A 16963-nucleotide genomic window follows, 5' to 3' on the forward strand; every position below is an offset into this window, starting at 1 on the left:
GAATCTGTCTATAAATTGTCTAAAGTGTTTAGACATAGCACAAGTTTGCTGCAAAGTTCATGAGTGCTTTGATAAGATTAAAGTATTGGATTAAACCCACGCTCACTTGAATCACTTCATGGATTTATCACGGGTGATTAGTTAGACGATAACATTGTATATTCTTGAAACCGATACCTGTGAGTTGTTATTTGTTGGTCGGTTGCACATTGATGATAAGTAAACGGACCAATAACTTGGTGTTATAAAACTTATTGTTGTGTGTGATTCGATTAGTAGGTGCAAGAAAGCATTTGAGTCAAAGTTTATCCATTCCTTTTACCCAAAGTGGGATAAAAGCGATATCTGTGGGCCCCTCGATGATTTAGTGATGACACCCTAAGCGCTTGGCCAAGTCGGGACTAAGTTGATGTGTTCAATTGTAGTATGTTGTCAGTCGTCATAAATCAGATGTCGGGAAACAATACATAGACAGAGAGAATGATTTATATCCATGTCTCGTGTCTATACGATATCTTGAGAATGGAGGAATATATAATCCCTTATCTAAAGGACACACTATCTGATAAGATCAGAGTTGACAAAGGCTTTTGAAAGCTATGATTGTTGATCAGGTTCGGAAGTTATAGAAAATAGTTATTAGACTTATCCAAGTGGGAGACTCTTGGATTAGTGTCTAAGTCCATAATTATTTTGGTATGTACTTGACCCGATTATGAGCATGGTCCTTTTGGGTTGCCTTCGCCATAGCAATATGTAGGATGAATTAAGGAGAGAAAGGATTAATTATGATTTATTAATATATTATGAGAATAATATATTAAAGGAGAAATCATATTGTTTAATTAATATTAGTCAAGAATTAATTAAGAACTAATTTTGTGGCTAAAAGAGATTAATTAAACTTAGGGGACTGAAATTGTAATTATAAGATAGTTGCAATTGGGCTATGGATCACCTTGGAATATAGGTTGGACGAAATCTATGGGAAGCCCATATGATTTCCGTCCAAGGCATGTTCCAGAAGGGGTCAATGGGCTGCTTAGGGCTTAAGCAGTCAAATTAGGGTTTCCTTGTTAGATAACCCTATTTGCCTACCTATTTAAAGAACCCTTGAGACCAAAAAACGTGGCTAACTCTTTAGAGGGGTTTCCTAGACGTTTTTGGGGCTTTCATTCTCTTTCTTCTTCATCTAGTTGCTTAGTGGTGTTTGTGACTCCATTAGAGGTGCAACACTTGATACACTAAGCTTTCTGAAGCCAAGGAATAGATTGTTATTGCTACATAACAATCAAAGGTATTCTCTAAACCCTAATTCAGATTATAATATGTTAGATCTAGGGTTTATAGCTTTGGATATTCAATTTCATGTTCATTAGACAAACTAGATCCAAAATCTATTAGGGTTTGCATGTACACCATAGGAATGATGTAGTGCTCAAATCCCATCACTTACATGGCGGCATATTTTTTGCCATAGTTTTAAAGACGAAATGTAAGTATTTTGGCAAAGGTTATAAGTCAGGTATTATCGAACCAAGTTATTTTAGGTTCTTAAAGTGTTATTTCCTAACTTTAGCGTATCGGTAAGAAATTCATAACGACAGTTCGTACATTCGAACTGATGAATTTTTAATAGTGGTGCCTGCATGTAATCTTGTAACTTGGTTCATATTAGGTCCTACCTACAATTGCTTGGTGTATACTTGGTTATATATACCTAAGATTCAATAGACCTTTGATCCTAATGGGTCTGCCCTAAGCCCACAACCAAACAAGGAATAGGATGTAACGCTGTAAAAATTCCAACCAAATTAAACTTTTCAAAAACAAACCAGTTTCATTAAGTTATTACAAAATGTTTTCAGTACAATTATTATCAGAGTCTTCCCATAACCATATCATAAAACATAATCATGAGGAGCGGTACGTTCACGCCTTTGCCTTGCCACGGTCTCCTGAAGTACCTGAAACATTTAAACCACAGCTGTAAGCCCGAAAGCTTAGTGAGATACCCCCAAAATTCCAACCACATATACCATACACATAACATGCCATATCATATCAGAACACATAACAACCATGCACTTCGGGTCTACTGTGTGACTGGTCCGCCGCACCAGGCCTGCAGTCCACCTGGTCCACCCTCCGAGTCTAGCCATATCCATCGAGTCTGCAATGTGGTTGGTCCACCCGCACCGGGCCTTCAGTCCACCTGGTCCACTCTCTGAGTCTATAGTATGACTGGTCCACCCGCACCGGGACTTCAGTCGGCCTGGTCCACTCTCCGAGCCTCGACACGTCTGGTCCGCCCTCGTGGGGCCTTCAGCCTATCCGGATCGCTCGTTGGGCCTTCGGGATAACCGGTCCGCCCTGGGTATGTTGGCCTACAATACAAAGCAGGACCCACCTCAACCCAACCCCAGTCCAACAACCAGATGCACATAAAAATACAATCATATAACAGTACGCATCCAATCAAACCGATCTAGCAGATCACATAACATAACATCATCCTAACCAGGATACCGACCTAACCGGTCACTAGCATAGCATCATCGTATATACTAGGATACCGACCTTAACCAGGTCTCTAACATATACCACCCTAACTCCCAGGATGCAAACATAGCAAAGCGATAACATAACAACGATACCCGGATTACAATCCGATAAATGGTCGGCCTTGGTGCCTTAGACCCTGTTGATATAGTGAGGATAACTCACCTCGCAACTGCCGACTGAAGAGATAAGATCACGCTGCTCCAACCTCTGACGCGAACTTCACCACTGATCAATAAACAAAACACTGAACTCAATAAATACCAAAATACCCCTGGAAGACAGCTAGTCAACACAAGACTATTTCTACTTGCCGAGTCACCCCGCTAACTCGTTGAGTCCCTATGCTCTAAAACTCCCATAACACGACTCAACTCGCCGAGTGGCCCTAAGACTCGCCGAGTCCCACAACTCTGAGTCTAATCGCACTCAACTCACTGAGTCATCCCTTGACTCACCGATTCACAGTTCTACCAGGAATGGTTAGGACCTCACGACCAGACTCACTGAGTCCAAGAGCAGACTCGCCGAGTCCAAGGCTATCTTCAACCAACTCGCCGAGCTGTTCTTCCAACTCGTCGAGTTGCTGCCTATCTTCATGCAACTCGCCGAGTACACCCATGTGACTTGCCGAGTACCACTAGCTCTTAACCCATACAGAGGCTTTCCAAGCCATGCAGGGTCTCCAATCCATAGATCTACTCTTACACAAGCCATCCATCATGTAAAGTGGAAAACTTTACGTGAATCCAAGGAGATCTAAGCATAATACACTCTAGGGCTAGGGTTTGGGACAAAAAGGCTTCATCAACAACTCTTGAACAGGGACTTTATGCTCTTTTGGATCATCATTACACTAGATCTGAGGTAGCAACCTCAGATCCAACCTCCAAACTCAAGATAGCACTAGATACACTCCAAAAAATCCCACAAATGATAGATCTAGATGGATAATAGCTCAAACAACGAATCATTACCTCAAGAGAAGACTCCAACAGAAGAATAAGCCAAAGCCTTGCAAAGCCCCTTGCTCCAAGCCTCTTAATCTTCAAAGATCTCTTCAACAACACTCCTTCAAGATCCAAATGCTCTCTAATTCTCTCACAAATGAATATTAGGGCTTCTGGACTTCAAGGGAGGGTAAAGAGGTTGGGGAGAGGGTATTATATCCTTTATATAGGGCTCAACCCCCGGAATTAGGGTTTTCTCCACACAACACCAACTCGCCGAGTCCAGCCACCGACTCGCCGAGCTGGCCACTTAACACGCGACTAGAATCGCGACCCTACTCACCGAGTCTACCCATGCACTTGCCGAGTTGACCATCCACATTTTCACTTTGAACCCTGAACTTGCACTCCTGAACTCGGGATGTTACATAGGAGCTAAAGCGGACCCACCAATTCTAAGTCATTAGACTCTTAACTATATATGACATTAGTGTATACACTGAGCAATTGTAGATTTCACCCGGTAACGATATACACTGTTATGAGTATAGTGGTAGCGCTCCCAATGAAATAATATGCATGCCCATTTCATTGATATGATTTTAGTACATAATGTTTGGAAATTTTGACCTTGAAGCAGGTCTACGTTACATCAATGCAATTAAGACTTTGTCAACAATTAAATCCCTTGATTAGTGTAATCACTAAATTGTGGGGTTAAACTTACACATAGAGAAGAGTATCACCAACGCATACTCATAAACCTAGTCTATATCAAAATGTGGGTAATGTAAACACTACTCGCGGCGGTTGTTGCTCTGAGCTTTGGACTCCGCCACTTGGCACTCTGCTTCAGTCAGGCGTCTTTCTAAAGTGGCATGAGTTTCTCAAAGTGTCCCAATCTCGACCAGGGCTTCGGCCAGTTCCCTCTAGAGGGCCTCGGTGTGGTGCCTGGTTTGGTCGTGATCTCGGTCCAGTTGCCGAAATCTACCAGTGTTGACCTGGGCGACTGCGTTAGTTGCAAGGAGTTGGTTGTACGAGACTCAGTTTGGTCAACCTGGCGTGAGATGCGACTCATTATGACGGGGAGGGCTCTATCAGTTGGACCTCCCTCGTCGAGGCTATGGAAGTCCCTTCTCATTAAGAAAGGAGGTTGCTATCCCTGCTCTCGGCTCTAGAGGTTTAAGGTTTCGGCCGATTGGGGCGCCGGGCCCTGGAATTTTTGTCTGGGTACGGGGACATGAGGTGGGTTGTAGACTTCGGGATCCTCCTCGGAGTCCTCGTCCATTCCTTCATCTTCTTCCTCTTCAGGATCTTCTTCTGGATCCTCTTCGGGCTCTTCTTCGAACAACTCCTTGGGATCTTCTTCTATCCATCCTCTGTTTCCCTGGTTCAGGTAGTAGGGGTCTCCTGGTAGGTGAAATCCTGCCATGATGTATGCGCGAGAATCAGGGGTGTAAGAAGCTTATAATGAATCTAAAACGTTGCGCTAAAGCAACATAAAAATATTCCTATAGTATTTTAATTGTTATGTTCGATTCTTAGTGCATTTCTTGTAGGGAATGTTGTTAGGTTATGAGACTTGTTGTCCGCCACAGTCATCCCCCGACATATGTTAGTCACTTCTCAGACGAATATAGTTGATTAGACTATATTCATCCTAGACTTGAATACATACTTCAGGGCATACCCGCAACGTGCAACTCACCTTCTTTTGTTTTGTATTCTTCCTAGTCACGACACTACACAAACAAGTATGCATGTATTTATACTTTTAATGTGAAATAGTTTTTATTTCCAAAGTATATTTGTATGAAACAGTTTAAATTAGAGGGTTTGTCCCAATGTGTTTATAGTTAGTATATCTTATGCGGCCCGATATACTTAGTCCCCTATAAACGATGTTCTGATACCAATCTGTCACACCCTCAAACCTCGGATGGCGGAAACGTCCGAGGGTGGAGGACTTCATGCGTAGTATCATGACATACGAGTATAATAGTGATCATTGTACATACAACCAATCATAAATATAATCGAAAAAGTTACATAGTTTCAACTGTTACATATTTCGAAATCGATTACAATATGATATCAAAAATAGTTTGTCAAACGCTGAAGCGTTCCATCCTCAAAAGCCTGCGGTTACCTGATTTCATTGATTACCTGATAATACAAGTAATTTTGAAAGAGTGTCAACAATTAAGTTGGTGAGTGCATAAGTTTTTTGCATGTAGAATTTAAAACCTTTCTTTGTAAATGAATATGTATGTTTCAAGAAAAATCTAATATTTTCCTTATGAAATGTGTGTAGTCATAGTACCCAAAGACTGAAATGTACAAGTAGATTTCCATATTTATTGTAGTAAAGGTGGTTTAAAATTGACATAAAACCCATGTTAAATAATAAATCCCTGTAAACTATATGTTTCGGTAACTCCCTATGTGAGTCGTTATAACCATGCTACGACATAGAAGACCTGTGACGATGTTCTTCAGGCGTCAGAATGTTATGATATTTGTCACCCCTGACCTGCCGACTGAGCTCTCGCAAGCAGCTTGGGTGCGAGATTGTCAATCCCAATATAGATCTATACACAACTATCACGCTCTCCCTACAAGAGACTCTGGCTATAACTACATGAATTTTACCAATACTATGAGAGTACAATGAAGTAGTGTCTCACAATTTACGTTAACGATTTTATGTGTAAAATGAATGAAAAATCCTTTTTCTGTAGTGTAAATGAACCCTTATAAAATGTGATTGTAGTGATAATATACCATAAACTATACCTACTATAGTTTATCATATATATGTGTATATATATATATATATATATATATGTGTGTGTGTGTGTGTATGTGGCGAATGAAAACCCTTTCATGAATGTCTATTTCTGTTTCGTGAAATCAGCTAACAGGAAATACATTTAGCACATAAAAATCTTATTACTATACACCTTGCTCGACATATTATCAGGTTTTCGTAAATTGGAAACTGTTTAACTAGTTTTTAGGATATATTTTAGCGTTGTAGCTTGTATTCTCCCTCATAAAACTTGAATAAATCGTAAAAATGTAGGGGTATGAACTCACCTTATGTGATCCTTTGAGATGGACGTGAAAGAAGAGAGGTTTCCAAGTCAAGAGCACTTGGAGAAAGAGCTTGAAGATTTGAAGTTCCTGGGAACGATAATGGCGATGATTGTATAAGATTTTCGTGAATTAGAGTGATGGAGGGTGGAATATTCAAGAGTGGAGATGGAGAAGTTTCCAAGAGTGAAGTGAAAGTCAAGAAATTCCTGGAGATCTTCTAGTTTTAGAGCGCAAATGGGGGGGAGGGGGGAAGTGTGCCTTTGGGCGATATGAATAGGGTTTTATAGGTGGCGATTAAGGATCTAATGAGTGGATCTGGGGAAGGGAAATCTGATGGAGTGTTGCGGGAAAGATATTGATTTAATTAGGTACAATGAGACTAGTGCCATAAAGTAGTCATAAGGTGGTTATAGGGAAAGGGCTGTGACATAACTTTTTGGAAAAGTCAACCAACCCTTGAAGAATATCTTGCACAAAAGATATGGTTTATAGCGAGAAATTCCCCCAAAACATGATTAAAATAATGAGTCTTAGACATCATAATCGTGTCTTAACTCTTCGAGATTGGTAAGTGAGATAGGGTGCTCGGAGTTAGGAGAGCCCGTCCGGAGTTGGGATCATCCGTCCGAAGTCATCCATGGTTCCGGAGTGGAGGTGTGGGGTTATCAATTACCGGAGTGGCCTTGGTCTTCCGAGGCCACGAAACCCGTCTGGTGCGGATCCTTTCGAGGCGGGTTGGTTCCTGATGAGGGGTTTCCAAAAAGAAGGGTGTTTCGGAGTACACGGAGATTGTCCGGTACATTTCATAAGGTCGTGTTCCGGACTTAGGGGGCTCCGAACCAAGAGGGTCCCTTTTGGGTTTTTCTACTTTGGTTTGACTTGTGAGGTTGAGGGGGAATTTGGTGTGAGGTCTCGGTTCATGAGACCCCGGATCGAAAGTGGTTTGAACTGTGAGTACAGATGACCCAAAGGTAATCTAGAACCGAGAGTAGTCTGGGTCGTGCCGCAGTGAGGTGAATCGAACATGGCCTCGGACCAAAAGTGACTCCAGATCGAAGGTAGGCTCGATCCATTGGTGGTTTCGATTCCTTTTGCTGCTTCTCGTGAAATCTTCCCGTCTCGAGTAATTTTTTACTACGCTACAGGGGTTGGGTGCCCCTAGTGTTTAATAAAAAGTTAAGAGATTTAAAGAGGCTTAGTTTATGATTGTTAATAGTGGTTAGCCTTGTATTGCGGGGTTTGCACTCCCCGTTATGATTCGTTATGAAAGCTACACACCCCCAAAGGGTATGTAATAGTGTTTTTATCGAGTCGTTTCGTTCATTTACCCTACTAGGGTTTAGAATTTCTGAATATGTGAAATTTTCGAGTGATACTTTGTATCGATATAAGGTGTTTGTACATTAGTGAACATGGAGTAAATTCTACTAAACAAGTACATATCGTACTTACTGTTTTCGACTCGTTAGCCTTTATTTCGCTTTGACTTTGACCCGAATTTAATGGTTGTCACAAAGATGATTCAAAATATTTATGATTCAACATGTTTATGATCCTTAAGTTGTTATAATAATAAAAAAAAATTATTAAAATATTCTACGATCCTTAATTATATCTTTTATGATTCAAAATTAAATCATGATCCAAAATGTGTTATGAACAAAATCTTTATTTAATTGAATATATGATGATCCAAAATATATATACACACACATACATACATACATACACACACACACACACATATATATATATATATATATATAGGGCTAGATTCATGTGTTTCTTACATTTATTGTATGTTAGAATGCACCAGTAAGAATTTAGTAAAATTAAATAATTATTTAATTAAATAAAGATTAATATTAAATGATTTCCATAATCGTGTATATCTATATATATATATATATATATATATATATATATATATATATATATATATATATTAAATGATAACCATAAATATAATTCCCTTTTTATGGAAACTAATTCAATTTGTCATTAATAGCAGCAATAACATTCTTTTAGAATGAATTGACATCTATGTTTTCATGTATGGGTTCACGTTTTATTTATGGAATCACTCACTTAAAATACAACAAAATTGTATGGAATGTGAAGAACGAGAGTATATTCTACTATAATATACTCTTATTTTGTTAAAATATACTCTCGTTCTTTTAGAATAAACTCTCATTCTGCTAGAATACACTTTCGTTCTCTGTGTTCCAGATAACTTTGTTGTATTTTGAGTGAGTTGGTCATGAAACAAAATATGAAACCATACATGAAAACCTAGATGAGAATTCATTCTAAAAGAATATTATTGTTGATATCAATGACGAATTTAATTAGTTTCCATAAAAAAAGAATTATAATTATGGATATCATTTAATATAAATATAATTATGGAAAAAATTTAATATCATTTAATTTTTACTAAATTCATTTAATCTCTCTCTCTCTCTCTCTCTATATATATATATATATATATATATATATATATATATATATATATATAGAGAGAGAGAGAGAGAGTAAGGTTAAAATGTTTCTCATATCTATTGTGTGCTAGAATGCACCAATAAAAATTTAGTAAAATTTAAATTATTATTTAATCAAATAAGGATAGATATTGAATGATTTTTATAATTATATGTATATTAAATGATATTCATAATTATAATTCATTTTTTATGGAAACTAATTAAATTCGTCATTAATCGGCAATAATATTTTTTCAAAATGAATTCGTATGTAGGTTTTCATATATGGGTTCGTATTTTGTTTCATAACCCACTCACTCAAAATACAACAAAGTTGCATGAAACATGGAGAACGAGGGTGTATTCTAGCAGAATGAGAGATTATTTTAGAAGAATGTGAGTGTATTCTAACATAATGAGAGTGTATTCTAGTATAATACACTCTCGTTATTCATATTCAATGCAACTTTGTTGTATTTGAAGTGAATGGGTTCATAAACAAAACACGAACACATACATGAAAACCTAAATGCCAATTCATTCTGAAAGAATGTTATTGCTGACATTAATAACAAATTTAATTTGTTTCCATAAAAAGAGAATTATAATTATGGATATCATTAAATATACATACAATTATGGAAATCATTTAATATTTGTCTTTATTTAATTAAATTATTATTTAATTTTACTAAAATCCTATTGGTGCATACACTAGTAGTTATGAGCAAAAACCGAACTGCAAACCGAAAAGTCGTAGACGAAACCGATAGCAAACATAAAACTTATGGTTTGGTTTCTAATTCTTCAAAAATCGAAAAATTCGGTTTTAGTAATATGAAAACCGCAAAACTCAAATTTCCTCTCTAGTTATGAATGTATGAATCTATTTGCAAACTTTTACACTACATTACAGCTAATCCCACATCCATTGAGAGATATAAAATCATTTAGTTTCTTCATCTGTAAAATTACAATAATGACCTACAAACCTAAAAATATTGAAATTAACTACATATTAATATGGGAGTCTAAAACTTCTTTTTTACTATAAAATTTTATAGTTGTGGTTCGGGTTTAAAAAACCGGACTGCATTTGTTAAAACTAAAAACCGGAAAAACACAACTGATCAGTTTGATGTGGTTCTAATTTTGAAAATCAAAAAGCTGATATATACAGTTGTGGTTTTGGTTTATTCAGAAACTCAAGATGTATCTATGTGTAGTGAAGGTGGGTCTTAGGACCCGCCTTTAAAAAAAAAAAAAAAAAAAATGTATAAGTTAGGCATGAAAAAATAAGAACTACCTTATAATTTTTCAAGAACCTACCTTATAAACTTTGCCAAAACGAAAATTGATCAAAATGTACGAAGCTTATCGTTTATATTTCAATCCACTTAATATAACTAAAAATCCATAAGAATATTGTCCCGGTCCCGGCCCGTTCCATCGGGTTCCGGTTCCCCGGTTCATATGCTCATCCCTACTTGAAATATTAAACATCGCATGGGTTGATGATTGATCAACATTACTAAATCATCATACGATATCGCCCTGATGATCGCTCCCACCTGACCAATTTTGCACTCTGTCATTTGTCGTCCGACTATCGCTACCAACCTAACACCGCCCCTCCGCCAGGCACTAGTCCGCCACTAGTATTATTTACTCTCATTTTTTCGGTCTCACTTACATAAGGAACCACATGATATTTTGTTCTAGATTCACCACTTCAGAAGCTATACCAAATCACACCATACCCACCCCTATTCATACCACCACAATCTTTTTTCCTAAATTTCGGCAATCGATAAAACTATTCAACATATTTCTAATTTGTGCACTCGGATGCTATCCAACAATGCTCTATCCAATGTCCATTTGAGCATCTTCATTTCCGCAAGTTACATCTTCCCATGGTACTTTTTCTTTATTAGCCTCCGATTTTAAGCACTTGAACTCTACGACTTCTCTCCATGTTGACCATAAAACCGATTGCTAGACACCCAAATATAAATTTTTTACTATAATGTAGGTTGTAAGTAGGTCAACAAATACGTACGCAAAAACGCATCACAAAGCAATAAAGACATATGCATTGATTATTCCCCTACATACATACATGTTGAATTAAGTTAGGAATTTTGTAAGTCATTGAACACAAGAAGAAGGTTTATTATATATCTCCAGGGCAAGAAAAAGCCAAAAGTCCATCAATCACACAAAGCTGAACAAAGTATCAATGGACTCATTTCAAGGCCATTTGATTCAACAAAGAAAGCCTTTGCTTACAACCGGAAAGGCAAAAGCAAAGCCTCCATCCAACAAGTAACTCTTACCAACACTTAAAACATGTAAATCCATCATCATTCATTTTTCTTACAGTTGGTAAAACAAGACAGACACCAAACAAGTTTTCATTTCATTTCTCACTTCATTCTCATCATCATTGAAAAAAAAAACAACCAACCACAAATAAATTACGACCGATAATGCCCTTGTCCCGGAGTCCTATCTGACCCATGCCTCTGCCGGAAAACACCACCACCACCACCGCTGCCGCCGCCGCCCGCCTGATGAAACCCCCATCCGGCATGTGGGTCCCGTTCCCACCCATGGTGGAACGGATTAGGCTGCATTGAGCTTTCCGCTTCTTGAAAGGCTCTACCGTTTGACGAACCACCGCCACCGCCACCGGAAGTCGGGAGGAAATAGACACCGCCGCCACGGAGCTGGTCGGAGGATGACCCTGCCGGACCGCCAATTTGTGGCGGGTTGTTGGATCTCCGGGAACCGGAGACGATCGGTGTGCGTAAGCCCGGTAGATTGCTGGGTTGCTGAAAATAGGCTTGAAGAGCCTGGGACCGCTCACGTGCCCGGGCAGCGCTGCCCGGATACGGATGAATCATTGATGACCCGACCGCACTCGGAGCTCTACCACCAGAACTGCACAAAACATCATCATAACTTTGAAAATTAGAAGCATTTATTTGTTTATCATATTTACAGCAACCTACTTTCATTGTTCTCTATTACAGCATCATATATCCTGTATGAATAAGGGTTGTAAATGACGATTTTACCCTTGTGTCAAATTATATTAAAAAAGAAGTTTACCTTTGGCCGAGAAGAAATGGATGCACATAAGACCCTCCAGATCTTGGCATGTCAGCATTACTCCTGAGCGGCCTTCTTGGCATGACAGATGACATGGAGGGTTGGTCAGCAGCACCACCACCACCGAGACGGTTGGTTGAAGTAGGAAAGAGGGTGGTATGATAGCGGACATCCATGGTGGGCAGACCATAAGAATTTGGCATCTCACTTGATGCTGATTGGCTGTTGTTCCATTGGTTGTTGTAGGTCCCACCATGGCCATGACCATGACCATGACCATCACCAACACTTGCACTGGATGTTGATGATGATGATGATGATGGGTGAACTGGTTGAACATATGCAATGTATGGACACAGATGAGTAGCAGATGATACAGCTGCATGTTCAGTAAAGATCGCATGTTGTCCAAGAAGATCATGATCTAAAACAAAATTCAAAAGAATTTATAAGTTTTTTTTCAAGACATGACTTTCAGTTTAATTCGTTTCAAAAGGGATCAAATCTTACATGCAGTTGTTGGAAATTCCCCTTCACTGCAAAAAAAAAAAAAAAAAAAAAAAAAAAAAACACTATCAAAACAAACATACAGCTGAGGGTAAAATTGTCGCTCTTAAAATAGATGGCATCCATTTCAGGGACATAAGGGCTGATATATTATTAAACTTTATTGATTAAAGATATTAGAGTTGGTTTTTCCATTATGTAAACAAATACTCAAAGTGGCTTTATTTATATATATTTCTTTAGTTACAGAAAACTACAGTAGAATTAAATAATAACTTATTGTACACATACTGTAAAAATAACATTTGTACAGATATATCAAGTAATAAACATGAAATATAGCAGACTCATTTGGGACTTCAACACTTGTATTTTATTCAACCATGTTTACATTTTTGTTAAGTGCAAAGCGCAAGACTATATTGTAATTGATATAGTAATAAAATATTCAACAGAAAAGCAAAATTGCAGGGTTAAAACAAGATATTACTTTCATTTTATTACCATATATTAATTGCAATATAGTCTTTGCGCTTTGCCCTAACGAATTGTATTTCATTTTTTTTCCTTATTAAAGCATTGTGTACTTTCATTTTTCTGTTATTGAGACATTGTACTATAAAAATCTACCCAACTATAGCAGAAGTCATCCAAATACAAAGTAGTTTTTACTGCTACAATTGGGCAGATTTTTCAAAGCACAACGTCGTAACAACAGAAAAATGAAAGTACACAATGCCTTAATAAGGAAAAAAAAATGAAAATACAATTCTTTAGTGAAAGATTATAAAAGTAGGATGCTGCAGTGAAGAATAAATGAAAGCCCATTGCTATTTCTTGCATTTTTATCACTAAAGAGAGATGAGAACTGATAAGATGATAAAATATAAGAGTAAATGTGCTTACTCAAAAGAGGCAGCAAGGCGAGTAAATCCACCAAAGGGGCACCACATTGACTGCCAAAAAAGGAAAGACCAATGAAGATTGCAAAATATGTAAACATGTAATGAGTTATATACATCATATCATATCATACGAAAGGTATAAAAGAAATGAAACTTACTGATTCAGAATAGCTTAAATCATACAGATCTTCATCATGTGTCCAATCATCCATACTGAACTCAGGATATGGTCGACAACCATTTGCATAAAGCCATTGACCTTTCTCAATTTTCCTACAGTTTGGGCATTGCATCACTCCCTTCACATTAAATGCAGACCCAATGCAATCTGTAATAGTAAACAGATTACAGATGTAATTTCACTTTTTCAAGTTGGATTTTCCAACCAAAAGATCTACACAATATGTATTAATAAATCATATCGGATCTTGAATTTGCTTCGACTATTTTAAAGTAAATGACTTTATGTATGGGGTATAAAAAAGTAAGCATTTAAGTCGAATATAAACAAAATATACGTATATTAACCACGAAAATGATGGTTAGTCATATTAATCGCTAGAAGCAATTTCAATCCAATTACTTATGAATGAGTTGATTTGGGTTGTTTTTAACTCTATCGAGTCAAATGGGAAAATCAAAGAATTTAGCTAAAAAGGAAACAGGTGATATGAGTTGAAATTTGTCTAAGTATAATTTTAAATTTCAAAATTGTCCTTAGAACAAATAGAGTTTCTCAAAAAATTCAAACATATAGCACAAAATGCAAAGTATCACGATATAATCAAAGTACTATGACATGATCAATTAATCACAAAAAGTTGGCGAAAAAATATCTCCAAAAAGCGTAAAAACCGACAATTTATAAATCAATGAATCAAGGTCTAATAACTTCGCGCTAGGGCCACCTAAGCAACTACTGCATCTTTACAAATATAATCCATTCATAATAGTAAATTAGTAATTTCAGTAAGCACCCTTTCAAACAAATTCAGCAATATTCTTAGTGTTTTCCATATATTTGCACCTTCCTATACCATAGATTAGCTTTGTACTTTTATCCCTATATCAAATTCTATTTGAAGAACTTTTCTTTTAAGGAAATAAATGCGAGCTGGAGATGATAACTTGTTTGTTTTATAAGAAACCAAGAAAACACATCCCAAGATCAAAGAGAAGTATAGGGGTTTAGTGAATGCAATGCATCCATAAAGCAATCTCTTAGTAACAACATAGCATTACACTGATTATTTTGATAAAAAAGACAGAGATTAATGCTAAAGATGGATGTTCAACTATTCCAATCGCATCTTCAAAATAACTCCTCTGAACACCTTCAACTGTTGAATTACAAAGTGAGGGTCCTTTTACATGCTATCTGATAATCCCTAACAATAAGCAGATCAATAACCACGAGGTCCCTAATAAACCATGTTTTGTATCTTATTACCACTGAAAGGTTAACAAATAACGAGACAATTCACAATTCCCAAGGTTCATAAAGATCAAACCACCAAAACGAGTTGAATTTGCAGGGATACAACTAATCCATGGACAACGATTTCAGGTCACAATCAATTTAAATTTTGATGAATTGAAAGAAAAGAAAAGAAGTTACTGACCCAGATGGAATTGATGGCCGCATTGGAGCTTTGCCCAACCACGATCTCCGTTATCGGTGACAACCTCGAGGCAAATCGAGCATGAAACCGACAAAGCAGCTTTTCCTCCTCCGGCAGCATCTCCATCGTCTACGAGATCTGCATCCTCCAACCCCATATATTCCCAAACACGCAAATCGCTAGCCCTATTCTATATGGAAATTATAATTAGAACTTCCAACACAAAGAGAAATCTCCTTAAATTCCTTACTTGGCCGACAGCACCTTCGGGAAATCAAGAATCCCCCTTTTTAGGTCTTTCTATCTTAAATCTTAAATTAATCAATAAAATACGAAAAAGAGAACCGATTATAGCTCTCAAATCTTAGGGTTTCAGAGTTGGAAGCTGAAATTTAACAATCGCAAGTGCCGATGAGAGAGAAATGAGAAAACGAAGAGATCATTTCACGATTGTATGAAATGAAACTGAACCTTAGCGCATTTTCTCTTTCCTCTTCACACCTCTCGTTGCTTGTTTTACGGCCGTTGGATTTGGTCCGTACCAGATAATTTTACCGCTGTTTGTTGTAATAATTCCCCTTCGACGGTCAGGATTTAGCCGATGCCTGACGTAACATAGATTTAGATGAGATGACACAACACGTTACGTACACCCCCCGGATCCTCCGTTTAGCTTTTTTTCTAAATGTTATAACAAGACCTTCGAGAATACGATTTAGTTCATATGGATCCTTGAAATTTATTTTAATGTTGTTCCGGTCCACAAGGATGAGAAGAGTATTGATTTTAGTCCTAGAGTTTCAATGTGTTATCATAAAAATATTATTTTCCTTTATGTCTACAACTTTAAGGTAACTGAGAGTAAGCATCACCTCGTAAGCCCTAGTAGACAAGATAAAACGTAATGTCTCAGAGAGCATTGAAATTATATAAATTTAAATTTGATAGGAGTGACAATTATATCGTGTTTGGATTGGCGGGTTGGCAGATCAAAAGCTTATCCTGGTCATGAACCATATAAATATTAGTGTTGTCTTGCTTAACCCTAACATGGATAAGCCAAACATGAACACAAACTGTTTAACTCATTTATTTATACGGGTTCATGGGTCAGTTTCGAATTCGTGGGTGCAATTTCTTCAATTGAGCCATCACTTTCTTCATTATGGTCCAAAGGTTTTGAATTACTAGCATTTTCCATAACTCAACTATATAATGCAATCATAAAGATATTACATACACATTTCTACTAGAATTTCATAATACATGTTGGAGTACAACCAAACACATTTTAAAATTTTAGAATACAATCATAGAAATGCGTAAATTGATGTCTCAACTTCAAGAACTTCCTAATAAGAATTTATTCGCCAGAGTTCTTTACTATGGGTTGCACCAATATTATTCGTTAAAAAAAGGATGAATCGATGTAAATGTGCATCGATTATCACGAGCTCAATAAAGTTACAATAAAGAATTGGTATCCATTACCGAAAGTTTATGATATTTTCGATTAGCTTCAAGAAGATTATTACTTCTCTAAAATTGATTTGGATACCAACTTGGATCGTGAGAACACTTTCTGAACTGATATTACTACCCTATGCATGGGTTGCAAGAAATTCAGCCTAGGATAATCCAAGTGGACACTTACGATTCTAGGCACAGAAATCGTAAACCAATTTGCTAGATAGATTCTATGAGAATTTGATGAA

General features: G+C 37.2%; 1 protein-coding gene across 1 annotated transcript; it reads right to left on the minus strand.

Annotated features, from left to right (window-relative positions):
• Positions 1–11251: 11251 nt before the first annotated feature.
• Positions 11252–15734, minus strand: LOC145061220 (E3 ubiquitin-protein ligase RFI2-like). The gene is made up of 6 exons (XM_079008645.1): positions 15249–15734; positions 13785–13954; positions 13628–13677; positions 12725–12750; positions 12215–12638; positions 11252–12043 (listed from the first exon to the last, which is right to left on the minus strand). The coding sequence occupies exons 1-6, from the start codon at positions 15403–15405 to the stop codon at positions 11578–11580; spliced, it is 1293 nt and encodes a 430-aa protein (XP_078864771.1). The 5' UTR covers positions 15406–15734; the 3' UTR covers positions 11252–11577.
• Between the last annotated feature and the right edge of the window lie 1229 nt (positions 15735–16963).

The sequence above is a fragment of the Lactuca serriola genome, chromosome 7 (genome assembly GCF_051521515.1).
Source record: "Lactuca serriola cultivar US96UC23 chromosome 7, Lser_US96UC23_V15, whole genome shotgun sequence".
In the NCBI taxonomy this organism is placed as follows: domain Eukaryota; kingdom Viridiplantae; phylum Streptophyta; class Magnoliopsida; order Asterales; family Asteraceae; genus Lactuca; species Lactuca serriola.

Excerpts from the sequence above, each read along its gene's own strand:
- LOC145061220 (XM_079008645.1), bottom strand. The coding sequence starts at position 15,405 with ATGGGGTTGGAGGATGCAGATCTCGTAGACGATGGAGATGCTGCCGGA. Across the intron at positions 13,955-15,248 it reads CGGCCATCAATTCCATCTGG|ATTGCATTGGGTCTGCATTT; the intron begins GTCAGTAACTTC and ends TTACTATTACAG. Across the intron at positions 12,044-12,214 it reads CCATTTCTTCTCGGCCAAAG|TTCTGGTGGTAGAGCTCCGA; the intron begins GTAAACTTCTTT and ends TGTTTTGTGCAG.